General features: G+C 33.5%; 1 protein-coding gene across 2 annotated transcripts; it reads left to right on the top strand.

Moving 5' to 3' along the window:
- Nucleotides 1-7,688: 7,688 nt before the first annotated feature.
- Nucleotides 7,689-22,683, top strand: LOC129951442 (facilitated trehalose transporter Tret1-like). Of its 2 annotated transcripts, none has more exons than XM_056063584.1 (7): nt 7,689-8,263; nt 8,759-9,011; nt 9,107-9,336; nt 21,310-21,440; nt 21,507-21,844; nt 21,907-22,319; nt 22,376-22,683. In XM_056063584.1, exons 2-7 carry the CDS (start codon nt 8,930-8,932, stop codon nt 22,586-22,588), a joined length of 1,407 nt encoding a protein of 468 aa, XP_055919559.1. In that variant the 5' UTR covers nt 7,689-8,263; nt 8,759-8,929; the 3' UTR covers nt 22,589-22,683. The 2 variants fall into 2 exon arrangements, with proteins under 2 accessions (XP_055919559.1, XP_055919558.1); XM_056063583.1 differs by having other exon boundaries at nt 8,457-9,011.

Raw genomic sequence — 22,683 nt, 5'->3', positions numbered from 1 at the left:
TCTGGTTTTTGCATATTGGGTGGCGCAACTGTCTGTTTGAGAACTAGGGCCTAGTGACTGACAACTCTCAACCATTCCTGTTTGCGCGTACTGTTGTCAGGGATGTAAGGGACCTACAGTCTTAAGCCGAATCCGAACGGCAAATTTGAGAAAGCACTTTTCAAGACAAGAATTACTCTTTGAGAATTTGTCAATTTTGTCAATTTTTCGCAAGAGGCAGTACCCGTGAAAAAAAACTTTAGGTGGCATAGGCAGAGATTGAATCCAAGACCTCTCGCATGACAGTCCATCGTACTAACCATCATGCCACGGGTAATACTGTTTTTGCATATATAAACATAAAATTAAAGGTCTCTTCCATAAATAAATAAATTAGGTGTCGCTACAGTCCGTTGAGAACTACCGTCTAGTGACTTACAAATCTCAACCATTACTATGTGGGAGTAATGTTGTCGGGGATGGAGTGGACCTGCAGTTGAAAACCGAATCTGTGCCCCTAATTTAAGAAAGCAGTTTTCGTGACAAGAATTACTCTTGGAGGATTTGACAATTCCTCGCAAGGGGATCCCTGGCACTGACAGGAATTGAACCTAAGTACTATGCCAATGCACTATACATCATGCGACGGGTACTAAGGTCACTTCTATACCTGTTATAAAAATCACCAAAGAATGTTGCAGGCCTTTTGATTATTTTTAAAAGTAAATATCAAAATTGTTTTCGATAACTACAGAATATTTCGAAGTCTCCTTCTAGCCTAAGGCATTCGATGTATGAATATATTATATAAACACATATATGTATCCACATTATGTAAATACATATTAATGTTTTAACTATTGAAAACAGATTATTTTTATAGGCGAAACCAATACTAATCCTATAGAACAAGTTAAATAATAACGTATCCAAAAATAAACCTACTCGTATCTATACTAGACGCCGCCGCGCCGCCGGCCGCCAATCGCCGCGCGCCCCCACCAGTGCAACCTTTATAAATAAAATGTTTTCAGGGAAACCGATAACGTGATACCAATAATAAATACGTTACTTAAAGTTCTAAACAAATGTGGAAGTGGTTATTTGATATAATGAAAGTACGGTTAGTTCATGAGCGGTCTTGCGACATAGAAAAATTGCGTAAATAATAGTTTAAATTTAAGTTCATACATGGAATAGCTTTATTTCGTCAAGTAAATAGATCTTAAACATTTATCAACTAAGACTTGTCAAAGGTCCACTATATGCATATATAAGAAATTTTTGTAAGTTCTAATTCATTAAGGATTTTCAATAAGGAGCTAAAAATGCTATATACTATATTAGCGTTTCAGTTGATCAATAAGTTTACACCATTCCAAACAAATATGTATACTTAGAATTAAGAATATTCGTAGTTGTTAGAATAATTTTCTTCACTACTGTCAATACATAACAAACAACAAACGAACTATTTTTCCACCAAGAATACCAAAACCGATTCACTAAGATGAACGTTACATAAAACAAGAAACACAAATAGTAAAACAAATATTACAAAACCAATGCGCTCAAACCTCTTTTCTATTTTAAGCCAAACAAGATGCTATGAAAACTCTATTTTGCTCAAATTGTTGATCTGGACCTCACCAAAGCCAACTCACAGAATAGACGCAAATAGACACAAGCTTGGTTGTTTTGAAAATAAACACTCTTTGAATTCTGTGCTACGCTGCATAGATACTCGTACGTATATTCCGTAGCCAGACCAGAGTAAGTATTTTTAATCTATGGCACTATGATGATGTCGGTAGTCGGTACTCTTCACTGCAATTTTTTCCCTGCTGCAAATACCTGTTGCAGATTTTCTCATCTGGACCAAGCAACACACCTGAAGGTCGTTACACCTACACGGTGTATCCTATCAAGTCGTCGTTAACTCGTCGTCGTCTTCGTCGTAGTCTTCGTCATCGTCGTCATCGTCGACTTGACTCGCATTACAACGTTACCTCACTTTGTTCTTCTTTCATTTTATTCGTTAAAAAATTGACTATTTCCTTTCACTCCATTCAATCTTGGCGATACATGGTGCTTTGCAACATTAAAGGACTGTACAAACATATAGTGTCGTGCTTGTAGATAAATAAAATCTGAAAATACTTCACTTGAGAAGTGTACACGTCTTCTATAGTCTTCGAGTAATCCTGCCTGACCACAAGTTATGATTCATATTGACCATGGCCGGACAGTTAACACCTAGACGAACTATTCCAAAGTCAACGATGCCTTCGAATCTGAGGAATATAGAAAAGAATAATTCAGAAATCACCATATTTTAAGGTGGAAACCCTTGTAACAAGGAATAAATAATTCGTATGCAAGAATCCTTTTGCTAAAATGATATTTGAAATACTTTATGATAGGCCTTATACAACTTTGACTAACTACTCAAATGTTTTACATTTAATCTTTGTTTTAAGCTAAGTATAAACGACTGGAAGATATTTCAATATTGTCAGGTTTTTCACAAAACATTAAAACCAATTTTCCATCCACCATGTTAACACACAATTTTATCTGTCAAATATTATAGAAACGAAAAACTGACAGTCAATTGTCGACAAATTTTCTATCAACAAATTGGCCGACTTCTTGCAATCGTTTGTACTCGTGTAAACACCAATTTTTTTGTATTTTCAAATAATTGTTCTTTCCAAACAATATCATCCGATTTTTAATAGCTGACATTTTTTGAGGAAAAAAAAAAACAACATTAAAAGATTACACGGTTTTGAAAACATTTGAACCTACGAAAATCGAATGAAGTAAAAAGTCACCGTTTGGCAAAATAATGAAAAGAAATTTTACAAAAAATAAAGATTGAAAATATTGCGACGCTTGAACAAGTTTTACAAGATGTTCAATGTTTTTACAATGACCTGTTGTTTTTACTTTTAAAATAAATTTGCATATTCTCTGTACTCTGTCAAGAAAATTATCTTCCAATGAGTCTACAACTTTAATTGTTTTCCTAAGTCTTCCAACCGTGTGAATAGACAAATATTAATTGGAAGATACAAAATTGTCAGCAATTATCAGTCCATTTTCTATCAAAAAATTATCTAATATTTGGATAAAATCAAACACCTGTAAGAACGGACAGTTTTCAATTGGTAGAAAGTTTGGCAATGGTCATCTGATTGGATGATATTTTAAGACTCAGTTCAGCCAATATTAGAAGATCTTGTAATCGTGTATATTTATGAAGCTTTAGTTTGTATGTATTTTTTAACAGCCTTATTTATAAAAATATTAAAGCCATAGATTAAAACGGAAATGTTTTTATTTCTTATATTAGTATTTTTCACGTTTACTAAGAATCCGTTGAAATGTTCATAACGTTTTGAAAAGTTTTTTTTTTATTGTATTGGTTTGGGTAATACCCGTGGCATGATGGTTAGTGCGTTGGACTGTCAGAGGTCTTGGGTTCGATCCCTGCCTATGCCATCTAAAGTTTTCTCACGGGTACTGAAATTGACAAATTCTCTAAGAGTAATTCTTGTCAAGAAAAGTGCTTTCTCAAATTTTCCGTTCGGATTCGGCTTTAAGCTGTAGGTCCCCTCCATCTCTGACAACAGTACTCGCACACAGGAATGGTTGAGAGTTTTAAGTTAATAAGCCCTAGTTCTCAACGGACCCACCCCAAAAAAAATACAAATTGATTTTTAAGGTTAATTTCTCGTTTTCAAACGAACCTTAAGAAAATCTGTTTAACAGTCAGGTTTTTTTTCTGCAGCACAAACTATACAGTACATTTCCAAACCTTTGAATGTTTCTATCACATCAGGTTTTTAAAATATGTCTCTTTAAAAATACTAGTAGCATTTAAATTATTTAAGTATTTTACTTAGTTTCTGGAGATTCTGATTAGCTTTGATTAAAACTATGAGTACATTTTTGACCCTGTATGAAGATTTGGGAAAAAAACCTTAACTAAATACTTTTATACTTTTAAAAAATAGGTTTTGCAGTTAATTTTAAATGCTGCTTTCGAATCTGAGCTTCAATTTTAACTCCTTGCTCAAGTCATAAAAGTACCCGTTCTAAAAATAATTTTCTTATTTCTTAATATTTAAAAAACTTGATATGAAAGTATTGCCATTTTTTAGCTTTATTTAACAATTTGAATTTGAGAATCGAGCAATATAAAAACCCAAATAAAGAATTTTTGGAAAATTTTGTGAAAAACTACAAATATATTAATTGAATATTGAAAAAAGGATTACAAGTTTGGAAAAACAACATGAATTTTATCGAGAAAGCCTCAAAAACCCTTGTACATGTGCTTTTTCGAATTTTTAAAAGTAACATCTCCAAAATCTTACGTGATGGCGTAATTTTAAAACCGGGTCTGATTTAAAGCTATCAAAACTGATTAAAAAAGTGCAATTTGATTGCCAGGAACAAAACCGTATCGTCCAATGTTACAAAAGGCCTAAAAATTCGATAAATCTATAATTTATTACACTGGTCGACAAAATTAGGTTATTTTCTTTTGCACAAACAAAAGAATACTTTTTAAGGGATTAGAATGTCCTAAATTCGAATCTTGCCTTTAAAAATTTCTACCAGATCAGGTTTTTAAAATATGCCTCTTTAAAATGCTAAAAACAACCAAAAACGGTCTAACTTAAAATTCAAAATTTCTCGTAAATATGATATTTCTTATTTAAAGTACACATCTTTCTCTTTTAGATACAATTTAAACCATTTTAGTATCTTAATTAGTTTTTGGAAGTTTGTAAAAGTTATGAGCCTTTATTTGAATCTATATGGAGTTTCGAAAAAAAAAAAAATAAATTTGATGCTTTTATAGTTTTGGAAAACACACTCTTATTTTAATTATTTGCAGAAGTCTTAAAAATGTCTTTAACAACTTAATTTTTATATTTTTGAATACACTTAGCAAAATGTATAGAATAGAATTACTCAGACAAAAAATTCGTTACAAAAATAAAACTTACTTTCAAACCGTTTTGCCTTTTTTCTGTTGGAAACAATTATAGTATAAATGGTTCTTTTAGGTTTTTGTAAGACAAGTAAAATTTAACTTTTGAATGTAATATGAAATTATATTAATATTTCTACTGGATATTTCAAAAAATGATTATGGTTTTGAAAAACCAACACTGATTTTATTGAACGAAAACTACTTCATAAATTAAAATAACCAAAATAACCTCAAAAAGCTTCATATACGTGTTTTTCGAATCTGACGTGATACTGAAATTTTTAAGTCGGATTTGAATCAAAATTGAAAAATGATTTGTTTGGATATCGTTTTTTTTTTTAATATTGAAATTCAATATTTAAATTTGTATTGTGTAAGCAAAGCACGCCGTGCCACACAACGTGTTTTGTAGTCAGAATTAAGAACGTTTATCATAAGACTGAAATTCCATTTAATTTAATAACCTTAAGGCACGTTACCACTTTAAAATAACTCACTTGTCGATTTATTTTGATCAAAAATTAATTTTATAAAGAAAATGAAGTAAAGGCCGTGTAATTATAAATTCGCATAGTTTTAAATAACCTATTGTTAAGGGTTAAACAATATAGCAATTTCCTAAATATTTAACAATTTACTAAAGAACACCAACATTGTTTTAGTAAAGTGCTAATTGCGTTTTACTAAAACATGTCGTCTGAAAAGTGACAGTTTGAGAGAAAACTAAGCAACTACCTAAAAGTTAAATTTAAGATACCGTGATTTTAACTTTAGCAAATAGTTAAGAGATGTTGAAATCGTTTAAAACTAGATAAATCATCTGTTAAGATTATAGTAAATAAACGGTGATTTTTTAAGAGCTTGAGAACTTAAAAAAAAAACGCATAAAATTTGCAAAATCTCATCGATTCTTTATTTGAAACGTTAGATTGGTCCATGACATTTACTTTTTGAAGATAATTTCATTTAAATGTTGACTGCGGCTGCGTCTTAGGTGGTCCATTCGGAAAGTCCAATTTTGGGTAACTTTTTCGAGCATTTCGGCCGGAATAGCCCGAATTTCTTCGGAAATGTTGTCTTCCAAAGCTGGAATAGTTGCTGGCTTATTTCTGTAGACTTTAGACTTGACGTAGCCCCACAAAAAATAGTCTAAAGGCGTCAAATCGCATGATCTTGGTGGCCAACTTACCGGTCCATTCCTTGAGATGAATTGTTCTCCGAAGTTTTCCCTCAAAATGGCCATAGAATCGCGAGCTGTGTAGCATGTAGCGCCATCTTGTTGAAACCACATGTCAACCAAGTTCAGTTCTTCCATTTTTGGCAACAAAAAGTTTGTTAGCATTGAACGATAGCGATCGCCATTCACCGTAACGTTGCGTCCAACAGCATCTTTTAAAAAATACGGTCCAATGATTCCACCAGCGTACAAACCACACCAAACAGTGCATTTTTTGGGATGCATGGGCAGTTCTTGAACGGCTTCTGGTTGCTCTTCACTCCAAGTTGCTCTTCGGCAGTTTTGCTTATTTACGTAGCCATTCAACCAGAAATGAGTCTCGATTATGTAGACTATAAATCGGACGTAAAGCGCGAAACACATTTCGAACCGAACACTGATTTTGGTAATAAAATTCAATGATTTGCAAGCGTTGCTCGTTAGTAAGTCTATTCGTGATGAAATGTCAAAGCATACTGAGCATCTTTTTCTTTGACACCATGTCTGAAATCCCGCGTGATCTGTCAAATACTAATGCATGAAAATCCTAACCTCAAAAAAATCACCCTTTAGATAAAAATGCCTTTAGCAATTAAAATTGTCAGTTGTTTTCGATATATAACTTAAAACTTTTTGAATAATGTCGAACTGAATGTGTATCATACATACAACCCATAGAAGTTCAAAGCAAACGTCTAATGTTTTGAACAAAAATTATTATTAATTATCAACAATAATAGTACTCTTCAGTTATTTGTTTATTTCTTGTATAATGCCAATAAATGTATACTTTTTTTTAAACAAAACAAGATAATTGAGGATTGTTAAGATTCTGAGAAAAATCTTAGTTATCACGTCGGTTTTCAAAAATTGTTTTCAATGTGTATGTATTTAACACACTTCTTATTATGCAATTTTATTTTTGACATTTGGGACTCCATTTCTAATATTTACTTCAAAATTCTCAATAAATATCTATAAAATAACCGATCCGAGGATTTTTGGAAGTGTGGGACTCTTAACCAACTAAAACCACCTCTTCATCAGGACCAATCTTGAAGGATCAACTTCCGATTTTTCTTTCTTAATTTTGTACAATCACTTTGGGGGAAGTTTAAACTTTTAATACTTTCCCATGTTTTTTTTAGACCATGAATGGATGAATTCTAAAATTGATTCCATGCCAACAATTTTAAAAGCAGCGGTAGTCGTGCTAAAACAAAATTTAATTCTCGCTCTTTAGCTAAGACTTTAATTACAATCTGAACTATTCCTTAAAATAATAATTTTTTTTTGAAATCTTAATGTGTCTTGCATAAATTTTGTATATCGATATTTAATCGCCTGTTTGCATAAACACTCCTTAATCCAACCCTGTTCAAAGTGGCTCTCAGCCAGCAACTAAACAAGGTAAATATATTTATTTTTCGCTGATCAAGTGCAACATGTATTTTGTATTTTTCGGTTCGTCGCTATATTGCATACATTTTTAATCAGTATTAAAACCTAGTTTGTTTAATCAAATTCAAGTTTTTATTGATTAAAAAGGAAAAAATAAAAAAAAGGGAAAAATATGCATCAAGCAAAAAAACTCGTTTAACTTAACATGAAGTTGGGTCGCTCTGTGAGTTTCTCAGTTTGCCAGCCAACCGTTCCTTAAACCAAGATCATCATCATCTAATCTGCATAGTGTCGTGGTCTCCGGACAACTTAAAACTTAAAACTTTAAAAAGTGCGATTTTTGTTTTGTATCATTTTTGTGTATTAAACAACAAATGAATCAGCATTCTTCGACTTCGACTTCGACAACGACTCTATAAGCTAGGCCTGATTCAAAAACAACAAAAACAAACAAAACAACGTTAAGAGTGCAGTATTACACCTGCGCTGCGGGCGGACGCGACGGAAAGATTTGGCTTTATTTTGTATCTTATATTTGTATTGCTCGCTTGTTGTGGTCAGTAGTAGCAAGTGCTGTTGGGGATACTGCCTGACACAGATTACGTTACATCTTCGCCCAGAATACATTTATAATAAAATAAAAACCGTGCACGCAGGTGAAAGTTTAATCATTTTAATTTTGTTTTTATAAAATTGTTTTATTTTTTTTTTTAAATTGACAAAAAATTAACAAAATTCTCCCACCAAAATAATTTTGCTCGCATTTTTCTCTTTTTTATTATAAACAAATAATTTCACAAAAACATTGGTATTATGAACTTTGTTACCAAATACCTTAACGGGCTTAAGTGCTTAGAATTATGAACAAAATTTAGATCTTTTTTAATTCAAAAAGCGATTTTTATGTCCCACCTCAATTTAATTTAACAAAAAATAAAAGATAATATGAAAGGGTACATATTTTCGGTCAAAAATACATAAGAAAACATCATCAACAAAAAGTATTAACAAACGGCAAACAATATAAAAAAAGAAAATTTTCAAAAAAAAAAAATAAAATATATTTATTATAAAAAAAAATAAAAAATGTGTGATTTAAAAAAGTAATTTGCATCTTATAGATACAAAAATATATTGTATCTTAATTTCAGTCTGCAGTTCGAAATGATGCGAAGCTAAATTCATTTTCAAAAACAAAACATAACAAAACGAAATTGTGATATTGTTTAGTGCATTTAAAAATAACAAAAAAAAACAAAAATATTTTTGTTGTCTGTGATTTATATTTAAAAAAATAATAATAAATAAATAAATAATCTAAAATGTTGTTGGGAAACTTTTTCAACAATCCGGGAAGTGTTTTTTGTAAAAACTATCACCACCAATTGGCCTCAACCCTTATAGGTAAAATAATATTGTTTAAGAAAAACAAAACAAAATATAAAATTGTTGTTATGTTGTAAGATGTCATTGTAAAATTATAAAATATTGAATTGCAGTTAATTTGATCACATTGAGCCATGGCATCGCATACGCATGGGTCTCACCGATGCTTTTCAAATTGCAGTCTGATGACTCGCCGTTGGAGTTTAGAATCTCCGTAGAGGAGGCTTCGTGGATTGGAGGCCTAACCGGTATTGGAGGATTGGCTGGGAATGTAATTTTCGGCATCCTGCTGGATAGCATTGGCCGCAAGCTATGTATATACCTTGTAGCCTTGCCACACATAGTAAGAACTTATTTTTAGACTTAGATTTATTGCATGCATGTATTTTGTATCTAAGCTATTTTTAAAAATATTATGTGACTGAGAGAATGGAGTCGAGTTGAGAGTGGGGCCTTGTCTCTACTCTATCTCTATGCTCTATAGGCAGTTCAATAGAAGGTTGAGTTAGAAGGTTAGGCATTGAGGTTTATGGGTCTGGTCTGGGCGAGTAATTAATTTGATGGTTTTATTGCTCTTTATATATTTTTAATCATTTATGTTACTCATATTGAGTATGGTTGTCTGTTATTCCCTCAGATCTGGGTGAAGAATTCAGTTGTATATTAGTCATCAAAAAATAACATCTTTTTGTGTTATTCCCTCCGAGTAGGAGATTATATTATATTACATGGCAAAAACGAAGAAAAGAAAGAGTTTCGTTGGTCTTCAGGAAGTAAATTTAGACAAAAGGAACCAATTGACTTATGGCCGAGTTATCTCTTATTTTTTAGCACTGTTGTTGGTTGGTATCTTATGAACCTTCATCAATTTTATTTAACAACACAAAGGGACAATGAAAATGATGAAGATTTAATAAGAACTTGAGTCAGAATTCCTCGAAAATTTATTTAAGGTGTCGTTAGGGGCTCGATTTTTAAGTTATTTTTGTGGTAACCTACATTTTTATTTTGTTTGGATGTCGTGTTAAGTATAAACGGTATATTAAAATTCACATTACTTTCATTCAGACAATTTGCATTTTTGGGGAATTATGGTATCTCACTAACCTACCTTCTTTGTGATGGAGTTTTTTGTTTTGCTTAGTAAATTAGTTTCTCAAAGAAGATTAATGATTTAAGGGATTAATAAAATTTACATTTTTTTTGAAGTTTTGGCCGTCAGTAAATTAAATTAAATATTTTCCAGGTGTATTTAACGTTACACTGAATATTTGTTGCATTTCGAAACTGATTAAACTTTGAAAAACATAATTACAAGTTATGATTATTATACATTTGCTTTGTGATTTGTTTTGTACAGTACAAAAATAGCTTACTTGATTAACAAGATGCCTTAAGTCAACGCATTGTCAATTTGTTTCTTTTAAGTACATTACGTATTATTAGGTATTTAAAAAAATCCCAGTTTTTTTAAATAAAGCTTATCACATCAAGCTTTGTGACATAATTGATGATGGGGATATATCGGTGCAACTTTAGCATATATACGAACAAAGAAAAAGTACTTAACTGTCCTAGCAATAGCGGATCCAGACTTTTAATCAGGGGGGGCCATGCACTCAACATAAAGGCGAGTTTTTAAAACCGCTTTAATATCCTCTAATGGAGGCTGACAAATTTAAAATAACATGATGTGATTCTTAACCTTACATTTATATATTTCAAGGGCTAAAATGACAACTTTAGTTATCAGATCATTTTACAACACTTTTGTAAAACAAGGTATTGTCTAACCATTTAATTTGGACACATCCCTGCATATGAAAGCATTCCAATATTCCTATAGTTTTCTAATTATGACATATTTAAGAGCTAAATAACAATATTTAGAGGGTTTTTGGTGTATTTTATGCTGAAATGTTAGAAATTGTGTTGAAACGTAGCTTTGTTCCAAAAATAATATATTCTGTTTCTCTTGGCATTTTTTAAATGTGAAAAACGCTTTAAAAATTTTTTTTTCGGGAGACTATTATTACTAGCGTTATCATAGATTGGAGCTGGTACTAGAAGACAAATTCTAAAAATAAACTGTTTTACGGGAACCTTTTGAAAATATTTTGATTTTAAAGGAGTCAACAAATCTTAAAAGTTGTTGAAAGAAAAATGTCTGGTTCTTAAATTCTCATAAAATTAAGTAAAAACAAATTAAGGTAAACAAATAAGTTGGGAATAAACTTAAGTGTGGCGCTCACAAATTACTTGTTGCAAAATCTCTTTTCACTTCAGTTCTCCAGAGATTCAAATGAATTTATATGAAACGTTAATTATGTTTTTCAATTAGCCATAAACTTAGGTTAGGTTAGACCATACAGTACAGATCCATTGTGATACCCGTGAGTATTGCTACTCAAGATAATAAGAAAAACCTATGTGTTCAGTAAGTCAAGCCATTTAGAGGCTTTGACGAAGTTCAGAATATTAGTACCTGGTTTACTAGAGAGTTCTTCTAAATCCCCGAAAAAATAGTTGCCAAGCAGTTTATTTCTTTGATGTGAGAGTCCGGGACAGTGACACAGAAAGTGCGGAGTGTCTTTATGCACCTCCTCGTCACCGCATCCTCTGCATAGATCATCTGAACTGATTCTCATCTTTTTTATATGATAACCTTACAAATTATGTCCGGTGATTATGCTCACAAGAGATCGAAGTGATCGCTTGTAGCTGCATAATTCTTTCCGTTCTTTGTTTGTCAAATCAGGGCCAGATCTTTCTTGTAGTGCCGCAGGTGTCAAGAAGGTTCCACCTTTCATCGGCCTTGATAGTTATTCTTTTTGAGATTTCCTGTTTTAAATAACAGGTAGGGGTGCTAACTAGCTGAGCTTGCTAATTCATCGGCTTTCTCGTTGCCTAGTATATCACTGTGGCCTAGGACCCAGCAAAGTCTAATGTAGTGCTGTGCCCCAAGAACCTTAAGCTTTTCGCGGCAGCATGAAACAAGCTTTGATTGTACCTCAGTTACAATAATCGCTTTTATTTCCGCTTGGCTATCAATGTAAAAGGTGATATCAGCTCGTGGTATCGCCACCATTGATACCTTTTTAGCAGCTGTTGTCACTGCCAGGACCTCCGCTTGGATGACGCTACTGTAGTTTGGAAGCTTAAGCGAGGCGGTTAACTTGAGAGGTTCAGAATAGAAGCCTGCCCCTACACCAGTGTCCATTTTAGAGCCATCAGTATAGATAGCTATTTACGACTCACTGCAGTATGGTATATTATCTATCCCTTTCTCTCTGCTTGGGATGGCAGCCTAGAATTGTTTATGAAAATCAAGTTCGAGTATTTTATAGTCTGTTGTAGTACTATGACCCATAACTTTATGAAGGATCTGGGTATGTCCTATGGAACTGTTTATCCAGACTTTGGTTTGACTAAGTCTCAGGGCACTTTTGGCCAATCTTCAACAAGGATGTATAGGGGAATTAGATTGAGTATAACTTCCAGTCCCGCAGTTGGAGTGGATATCATTGCTCCCGTAATGCCAGTGCACGCAAGTCTTTGAATTTTTGTCATTGTTTTTAGGTTAGTGCTTTTTTCTAAATCTTTCCACCATACCAAATTACTATAGATAAGTTTTGGTCTAATTATTGCCAAACACATCCATCTGATAATTTAAGGATATGGTCCTCAGGTTTTCCCGAAAATTCTATTGCAGGAGTAAAAAGCAATCGATGTTGTTTGAATCTATCTTTGGTGTTCAGGCCCCAGTTTAGTTTTTTATCTAAGATCACACCGAGTACTATTCGTTTTAGCTGGATTGACTGTCAGCCCACAGTTCCTAGTCCGTTTGCTTACAAACTAGACGGCGTATTCGGTTTGTTCTCTGATAGTGGGTACGAACTTGCGAGTCGCTAGTAATGCAAGATCATCAGCGTAGGATATTATCCTTACTCCACTTGATTTCAATTTAGAGAGTATGCCGTTCATGACAAGAACCCAAAGTAGCGGTGAGAGAACTCCACCTTAAGGGGTGCCACTGGATGTGGTTACTCTTACCCTTTTTTCCGCTAGGTCAGAGGTAATTTGTCTCTTTCTGAGCATACACATTATCCACTGTGTTATTGCCTTTATGTGCGTCAAAAATAAGGTGGAATTGAAGACGAGTTTCAGAAATTTAAAGGCAACTGAACATCAAATTATTTATCTTTCATTCAAAGTTTCTTCTTAAGAACCTGAACATTTGCTCTTACTCTCAAAAAATGTCTTTTCGAAATAATTTAAAGCATTGCTTAGTGTGCCCAAATTCTAAATTGTGTGGAACAAAGATTTGTATTATGAAATCTTTGTTTTACAACTGAACGGTATTACCTTTATAGCTTATATGAACCCTACAACGTCCATTGGTCAAAAGTTGATGGATTTGGTCAGCGAAATTGGATTTCCGATTCATATTATGTTTGTAGTCCATTCCTCACTCAAAACTTTAAATTATTACTTTTAACAACAAAGTTACAATCAGTAAAATACAAATCTTATTTTTATATCTTCTAAATAAATAATTAAAAATATAAGGATGACCATATGCGGACCATTTGTAATCTAAGATATAATATCTAACAGAAGAACGAATTTTGTCCAAACATTTTTTTATTTTAATAAGAATATATCTATATAGTATATGTAGTTCTAGTTTGAGGTTGAAGACGTTGATATACAGCCCTATTCTGCTATTCACGTGGATCGTATATTCGATTCACCCATTCGATTCCCTTTTACTCTGCCTACATTACTACATTATCCCAAACCAATTCGACATTCAAATAAACAGCTGTTCATGTACAAATCTTGGAAATGTTGGATCAATTGTTTTGATTCATGGAAAAATTAAGTTTAATCAATCGACCTAAACAGAATAATTTGTGTAATTTTTAAAAATTGGCTTTGTATTCCAATTGTAAGCAGAGGAATAAGAGAATCCTCAAACAGAGAGCGTTGGAGAAATGTTAAAAAGTGTCTTCCTTGCCCTAAAAATGTTAATATTCTTTTATTTATAAAACAAATATTCTAAACTAAGCAATAAATTAGTTTTTACTTACATTTTACTTAAGAAAATTTACAAACCAGATGAAAAATCCGATGCATTTTATATGCGGATCTGAATTTATAGAATGAATGCTTTCACGTGAATAGAAGAATACCGAACAGGATTTCCGACGTTACCGACATACACAGATTAACTTAGAACGAATAGCAAATGATTGGTGAAAACTCAAGTGTAATTCCCCTCCATGAATAGCAGAATAGGCCTGATAGTTCTACGTTGCATTTGATGCAAATGTTGTTTGTGTAGCGATGGCAACAATATCTCCGTAGCAGTCACAAGCGGATCTGGTTTATGCGCCTTTTGCTTTGGAACAAAGGTGACATCTTCCCCTTTAGCGATGAAGTCTCTCGGAATTCTTCCCATAAGGCGAAGGGCATTCAAAGTCGTTTTCTCTTAACGGTCATTCATTTTCCATTCCATCAGTGCTTTCGAAAGTTCTATGAGCTTATCATTTCTTAATGCATTTTTGTTCTTCCTTGGTAGGTTGAAATGTCAACAAATTATGACATTCGTTACTGCTGCTACTTAAGTATGTTGTAAAACATAATCATCCCCATCAAAGGTAGATCTGCGATCTGGCATTTCCTGCCAGTTTTGAAGAAAAACTAATTTTACGAAAATAATTTCGAATGACCTAAAAAATTAATTTTCAACTTTACTTATCTCATAAATGTTTGAAAATCATTTATAAATAAGTTAGAAAAATTAACAGATACCAAAATAAATGCTTTTAGTAACATTAGCCTAACAATGTCAATAAAAGCATACACATCAAAGCACTTTGTTTTTAGCACTCATAATTGCAAAAAATTAAAAAAAAAAAAATCTTTAAAAAGTATTCTAGAACTGACCTTACATAACTAACAAAAAGACTCTTTAACGTATACGGAATATTAAAGTTAACAGATTTTTCGTAAATAAAATCAATCATGGAATTCGCTATGTTAATTGATCTTTTGTCTCTAAACCTTTCAAAGTAATAAATTTAAAAACATTGAAAGAATAACTTTTGCATATAACCCTTTCCTCTACCCCTCTCTATGCCCACCTATTTAAAAACTATTGATCACGTGAGTTCATTCAGTCACGGAGTAAAACTAGATCGTTTACGTGATTAGTTTTTCTAATCATTATTATACGACTTAAAAGGCTATGCTTAAACGTCTGCAAAAACTATCATTCAACCATTTAGGGGAATTGAGTACTGAGATGATGTAAACATCATGCCAACCAATCATTCCAAAAGGGAAGTAAAAATACACTATTGCGAAATACTATCACACATTTCACTATAAATATATCGAAACGAGTTAATCTTGATTTATGTATGCAGCAAAAGCAAGTTGGAATCATTTTAGAAACACATAATTTATATGAAAATGTTTAACAATCACTAATTCCTTAAAAGACTGAAAACTTTCGGCTGATGTTAAATGTAAATATATAGAAAATATCTACCAAATGTTATTGGAGGAATAAATGGAGAATAAGTACTAATAATTCGGGATTAAAGGGTAACATTAAACGAAAACCTACAAAGAATTATTTCAAACATTTCTTTTTGTTGAAACCGACGCGAAGATTTATTTTCTAGAGCGTGTCCAAAATCTCTTTACTGGCATACTGCCCTGCTCGGACTCATTGAATGAGGTTAAGTTGAAAGTTTCTTAGTTTTACACTACTCTAAAGAGTTTTTGCAATAAGAGTTTTCGTTTTTAACGATCATTTTTTAACACAAATCTATTGAAAGTTTATTTAATCATAAAGCGAAATTTATACCGTTTACAATGGAAAACGATGCCCTGTAAAATGACCAACACTGCTTGTACAGAGTCCGGAAAAAAAACCTCCCGTATTTTTAGACGTTTATATTTAAAGCTATTTATAGATTAAATGGTATTTCGGGATCGGGTTTAGATGGATAGAGGTCTACGTGCCGGTTTTAATAATCATAATGGCCTGGCGCGGTGAGCATCGCGCATTTGTCGTAGAGGAATATATCCGTAATGGTGGTTCAGCGATTACAACTCAGCTAGCATTTCGCACATGATCCTGTTCCGGATAGAAAAACGATTCAAGTTTGGTTATCAAACTTTAGAGCAATGGGTTCTGCGCTAAGGAGAAAATCGTCTAGCCGACCTTTAACCGCAACAACGACGGATAAAGTGGCCTGTGTAAGTGCGTCTATCCAGCAGTCTCTGAGGCGTTCAGCACTTAAACATGCAGCTGCCTTTGGATTGTCTGATAGGAGTGTAAGACGAATTTTGCACACACATCTTCATATGCATCCCTACAAAATGATGATCGCACAAGAATTAAGTGAGAGAGTTTTTAAACTCGCAGAGCTGTTTGTGAAGACATTCTTTAAAACATTCTCGTTGGTGCTGTTTTAATTTCCTCTAACGAGGCCTATTTCCATTTATCGGGTACTGTAAATAAATAAAATTTCCGATAATGGGCAACAGAAAACCCTCAAGAAATTCATCAACGACTACTTCATAGCGGTTATTTTTTCGAAGAAAATGGGAAAAAAGTTACAGTTAATACGGATCGCTACTGTAACATGATTGAGACCTTCCTCCAACCAAGCTTAAATCAGTTAACTAGGAACCACAAAGAAGTCTGGTTCCAAAAAGGTGGAGCCACAGCACACACTTCACGGTGTTAACTAATCATTTTGAGAGAGATGTTTCCAGGGCATCTTCTTTCCTTACGCGAAGACATTATCTGACCACCAAGGTCCACCGATTTATCACCTCGTGATTTTTTTTCTTTGGGTACATTTAAAGGCCCAAGTCTACACTCATCGCCCAACATCTTCGGAATCACTTAAAGAGTCAATCACTCAGGAAGTGGCAGCCATTACACCACAAATGACTCGACGAGCAATCATTGCCCTTTAAAACATGGGAGATCTTGCGGACCCTGTACTAGATACTATCCTTTGCATAAAATTTTCCATGACCAATTTGAGAAATTGCAGCGCTGTGCGAATTCACTCTTTAATGTTAAAAGACCCCATATTTAATCAATACTCTAAGCAAATATTTCTTCATTTCATACTAAAGATTTAGACGTATGGTTAAAACTCACTTTAAAATAGTATAAAGTATGGGGTAATTGTGCATTGTAATACATATTTCAGATCATCTTGTTGATTCCAACTATCAATTTTAATTATTACATCTAAGGAAAATAGGATTTAGGTTTGCTAAGATTACAAAATTAACAAACTGCCAAAATGTTTGTTTTGGAGTCTTTCTATATGAAAACGTTTTAAATTCTTTACAAATTCATTTTTGCTATTTTTGATTTTTCTAAACTTTGTGCAAATAATACTTATGATCTCGAAAAACCAAATTCAGCCATTCTCCATATTACTGCAATTTGAAAAACTTTAAACAAACACATTAAAAATCTAACAGCAAAAACAAAACACCATTAGAATGACGATTCTTGATTGAACTTTTCGAGGTCTTACGATGTCCACAACGAATAAAAACTGTGTAGGGCTTTTTAAATTAGACATTTTCATATTTTATAAAATGGAGAATATAAGGGTTACTAGCTCTATCTCAGTCACTTTGGTGTGCCAACAAATAGTGTTATCAAAATTTGTACAAAAATTATTAACTACGAAAATGTTCTCTCTTAAAAAAGATGGAACTTACGCATGTCATAATCAAGCTTGTAAAATAATGCAATCTTTTCGGAATGGAATGTTTTAGTTATTAGAATTGCATTAATTGAATTTCACTTAATTTTTTAATTTCCGATTATTTGACCTTAAAGAACGCAATCATTTTTCTATATTAATTTCACTACAATCAATCAATTGCGATCATTTGAGACTTCATGGATTCTTTGCATTTAGACTTCAAAAGACTACAAACACTTGAAATAAATGCATGAAGTTTTAAATGATTCGAAATCAATTGTTTGCGGATAAATAATTAGAGAAAAATTGAATGCAATCTTCTTAAGGCCAAACAATTGGTCATTCCATTCAATTAATGCAATCTTTAAGTTGAATTCAATAAATGATTATTATGATTGCATTCCCAAAAGATTGCATTCTTTTACAAGCCTGATCATAACATTGTTTTTTTTTTTAAGTATTTACGTTGTTAAACTGGAATGGGAAAATTAATTGCTTTTTTATTTTATTTATTCAATTAAAGTGCAATTTTCAAAACATGAATTTTTAATAAAATAAAAATAAAAGTGAACCAGTGTTAATTCATAAATAGTTCATTCCACGAAAATTTGAACATTTGTTGAAGATATTATTTAGAAGAAAACGACATGTTTTATAAAAAATGTATTGATATCAGGAATCAAGCTATTGTTTCTGGTTAAACCTCACAATTGCTCATGGACAACACCTGAAAAGTTATATTTTGACATGTAAACTACTGGAATGATTTTGCTTCTCCATAAGTGGCGTATCTTATATTTCGTGCTTCATCTTGTTGTCTTTATCAGATCCAGAAAATAAACATCACTTTAAACGAATGTAAATATATTTTTAAAATTTGATTCCGATTTTTTCGTACGTTTAATATTACATTTCAAAATACATACTATATATACTTAATTCTGTCTGTTTTTCTCCACAAGAAATATAAGACCATACATTTTAGAGAAGAGTTGTGACTAAGCAAGTGTTTTAAATTATTTAGGTAGGCAAGCATTGATAAATATACGACTTAAGAGACTCGATATAAAATTATTTATTAAATCAGTGACTGTGACCTTATTTTTAATAAATTTCATGACAGAGTTTTAGTCTATGGAAGTCGGTTTATAGATAAATTAGAACTCGATTGAGTTCAGTTAGAACTTCGATTTAATAGACATTCAAATTTGGAGGTCTAAGATATTAGAACTTGGTTCAGCAATGTTTTTTACTTCTTCCAAAGGCATAATTTCGTTCGGTTTTATATTAAATCAGACCACAAGGTCATCTAATGTGCAATAACACAATATTTTTAGAAAATATGTAAACAAGGACAGTAATGTAAAATGTTCCTGGCACTTACAGTATCATAAAGTGTTAGTTACATATGCATTTAAGCCAATTAACATACTAACTTTTCGAGTGCTTTGTTTTGGTTTTACATAATTTTTCGCAATAAAAAATGGAAGGACACATCAGCGTTTATAATGGCCACGAGTTTTGAGTCTGCACAAAAAGACAAAAGATCAAAGACCATAGACAACATGACAAGACAAAAGTGTAGATAAAAATATTCATAGAAAACAAGACGCTCGTTTTGACATTATGTGCAACTGAAGAAATATTTAAAAATACTAAACTTTCATCAATTTTGTTTCATTTTTCAACTCGACAATAACCTAAAGGCTCAATCTATTAACAACATGACTTCGTGTTGTAAATTGCATCATATGGAATTCTATAGGGATTGCAAAGCTTTAATATCTGAATGAATGGTTCTAGTTTTCAAGAAACAGTGAAAAAGGTTTAATTGAAACTATTTTCTTTTGATTTTTATTCAAGTAAAGATGTCTAATACTTAAGGTGGCGCTACAGTCCTTTGTGAACAAGGGCCTCACCCAACAAACTTCAACATCTAGCTCGTTTGTTGTTGGACTTTTCCACTTCTGGCTAAGTCTACGTCGCTGTCCGTACATACATGCATACGGGACCGTAGATCACAAGAAGAACTTTTCTCTCAAACCGACCTAAGGTGCTTTCATCCGCTTTTGTCATAGTCCATGCTTCTGCACCGTAAAGCAGGACGGGGAAAATAAGGGTCTTATATAGCGACCCTCCCTTTTTACTTCTGAGAAGTCGGTGTTCCTCTCGCCTCTTCTGCTCATAGAGCTCATGAGCAGTTCTCGTCCTTTTTTGCCGAGCCGCTTTGCGTGCCTGTTGGTTGGCTGCATTTGCTTGCCAACATTCCTCATAAAACCAGAGGTTCCTTGTTGGTGGTTTATTGAAACCCAGGACATCAGAGGTGGCTTCTCTGATTTCAACTTGGCAATGTTGATACTGGTTTTCGATAGATTGTGTTGGCGGCAGAGACCTTCGAGAGAGGTTACTTGTAACTCGGTCGGAAAAGGATTTGGCGATCTCTGGCGATTGTAGCCGGTCGACGTTATACCTTCTCCCAGCATCTCCCTGTTTTGCTTTGGGCCTGGAAACCCGAGTGCTACCTTGGCTACAACGAGGAAGTGGTCCGAGTCCTTGTTAGATCCTTGGAAACTTCGGACATCCATGATGCTGGAAGCGTGTCTGGCGTCAATCGCAATATGGTCAATCTGGTTGACGGTAGTTTGATCTGGTGAACTCCAAGTTCCTTTGTGGATGTTGCGGCAGTTGCGTACTGGCTACCATGACGTTTCACCCCACAGCAAAATCTATGAGCCTAAATTCGTTGTCGGAAGTGTTGTCATGCAGGCTGTTCTTCCCGATTATTCCAACAAAGATTTCTTCCCTTCTTAGCTTGGCATTAAAATCGCCCAGGACAATTTTAATATCGTAGCTAGGACACTGCTGATATGTTTCGTCTCGATCGAAGAGGTGTTGTCATCCTTATCTTCTGTGGGGGCGTTCGTGCATATCAGGCTAATGTTGCAACCCCCAACCGGGAGCTCTAGATCCTTAGTATAACTCCAAGGACGGGGAGCCGGTTAAACCACTCCTTATAGCCCTGGGCTCCGAATAAATCGTAGAAGCTCTATAAGGTGTTCACTAAGTAGTTCAAATTTACTGGAATTGTAGACGCCACCGTTGATTCCATCTCGGTAATTCCTCTGCTGCCGTCTGGATAAGGAGATGTGCCTTAGTGGAAACACCTCTATCCCTCTCTCGTTTGCTGCCCCCAACAACTTTTCACTGGGGTTGGCACCCGATGTTTACCACGGGTAAGTGAGAGTAGGACTCGATAGACAGAGGTGGGTTTTGAGAAAAACCCGTGGACGCTTCTGTCCTCTTGAATGCACATGTCTACCATTTGAACAGATATGATTAGATGTGGTGAAATGCTAGAGTTCAAAATATTTTTAAAATTAATTTCAAAAGATCAACCGATAGTTACTAGATCGAGTTTTTAATAGTTTATTTTAGAACTTTTGCAAAAAATCAAGCAAAATATACATTTATTTAAAACCCCACATATGTATCAGTTTTTACCAATAATGAATATTACTTAACTTTTATATTTAAAATTACCCAATGCTATTTTACAGGGTTTCTGGATCATGGTTTACTTTGCTAATGATGTCTCGCATCTTTATATGGCCCGCTTATTTGGAGGTTTTGCGGGAGGAGGCATCTATGTTCTTATTCCAATATTTGTTTCCGAAATTGCAGATGCCAAGTAAGTTTCATTTTTCATTTTGAATTATTTGTTCTAATTTGAGTACAATTTTATTTTTATTTTCAGAGTCCGTGGTAGACTTGGGTCACTTTTCTGTTTCTCACTTAATGTGGGCATTCTTTCGGGGTATATAATTGCATCACACATCCCCTACTTGGTAATTCCTTGTGTGGTAGTTATCTTACCAATTCTGTACCTTTTGCTGGCAATACACTTCCCTGAAACACCTCAGCATTTGCTTCACAAAGGGTTAGTAAATGACGCCGAGAAGGCTTTGAAATTCTATAAAAACTATCAAGGAAGCAGTAAAATAAATGATCAAAAATTCAACACCGACTTTAACGAACTTAAATTGTCCGTCCAATGCACAGATGATAAGAAGGAAGTTTCATATAAGGACTTTTGTAAGAATTTTTTTTTTTTGAAGGTGTGATTTTTCATGTTTCAATGTTTGTATTTTTTTTAGTGACAAAGAGATCCTTGAAAGCCTTATGCAGTGGTGTTGTCCTTGCTTTTGTGAATAGTTCGTCAGGAGTCTTTGTGATCCTCAATTACTCGTCGATGATTTTTGCCGAAACTCAATCCACGATGGATCCAAATACGAATACCATCATAATTGGAGCAGTTCAGATAGTTGGCTCATACTGCGCGACCGTTTTAGTTGATCGTCATGGAAGGAAGATTCTAATGCTTCTCTCTACCAGCGGAATGTTTCTAGGCCTTACCACTATTGGAGCGTATTCATATTTTGCACATACAATCGACTTGACTTCCATGTCATGGCTACCGGTGGTTATAATATCATTTGTTATATTTTCGGCAAATATCGGCGTTGTTGCGGTCACTTTCGTGCTTCTGGTTGAAGTTCTTCCGCCGAAGGTAGTGATTTTTAAAGCATTATTTTAAATTCAAATTGGTAACTTATTTTCTTATAGATTCGTTCATTGGGATCAACATTCTGCCTGGTGCTAATGAGTGTATTCGTATTCACAGTTCTCAAATTATTCCCTGTTTTAATGGTGATCATTGGTCTGGCGGGAGTTATGTGGATATGTGCATCAATTTCTGGATTTGGATTTTTGTATGTTTTATTATTTTTACGTGAGACTAAGGGAAAATCACTGGACGATGATAATGCATATGATTGATATTTATAAGAACAAAACCATAAAACTTAGTGAATTAAAATGTTATATGAGATTGATACGAGTAAATTATACCAAAAGCTCTTTAAATAATTTAA

This window comes from Eupeodes corollae, chromosome 3, assembly GCF_945859685.1.
Source record: "Eupeodes corollae chromosome 3, idEupCoro1.1, whole genome shotgun sequence".
Taxonomy (NCBI): domain Eukaryota; kingdom Metazoa; phylum Arthropoda; class Insecta; order Diptera; family Syrphidae; genus Eupeodes; species Eupeodes corollae.
This window is presented reverse-complemented; position numbering and strand designations above follow the sequence as displayed.

Coding starts and splice junctions, on each gene's coding strand:
- LOC129951442 (XM_056063584.1), top strand. CDS start 8,930: ATGTTGTTGGGAAACTTTTTCAACAATCCGGGAAGTGTTTTTTGTAAA. Junction 9,012..9,106: donor ATTGGCCTCAACCCTTATAG/GTAAAATAATAT, acceptor ATTGAATTGCAG/TTAATTTGATCACATTGAGC. Junction 21,845..21,906: donor AGTTTCATATAAGGACTTTT/GTAAGAATTTTT, acceptor TATTTTTTTTAG/TGACAAAGAGATCCTTGAAA.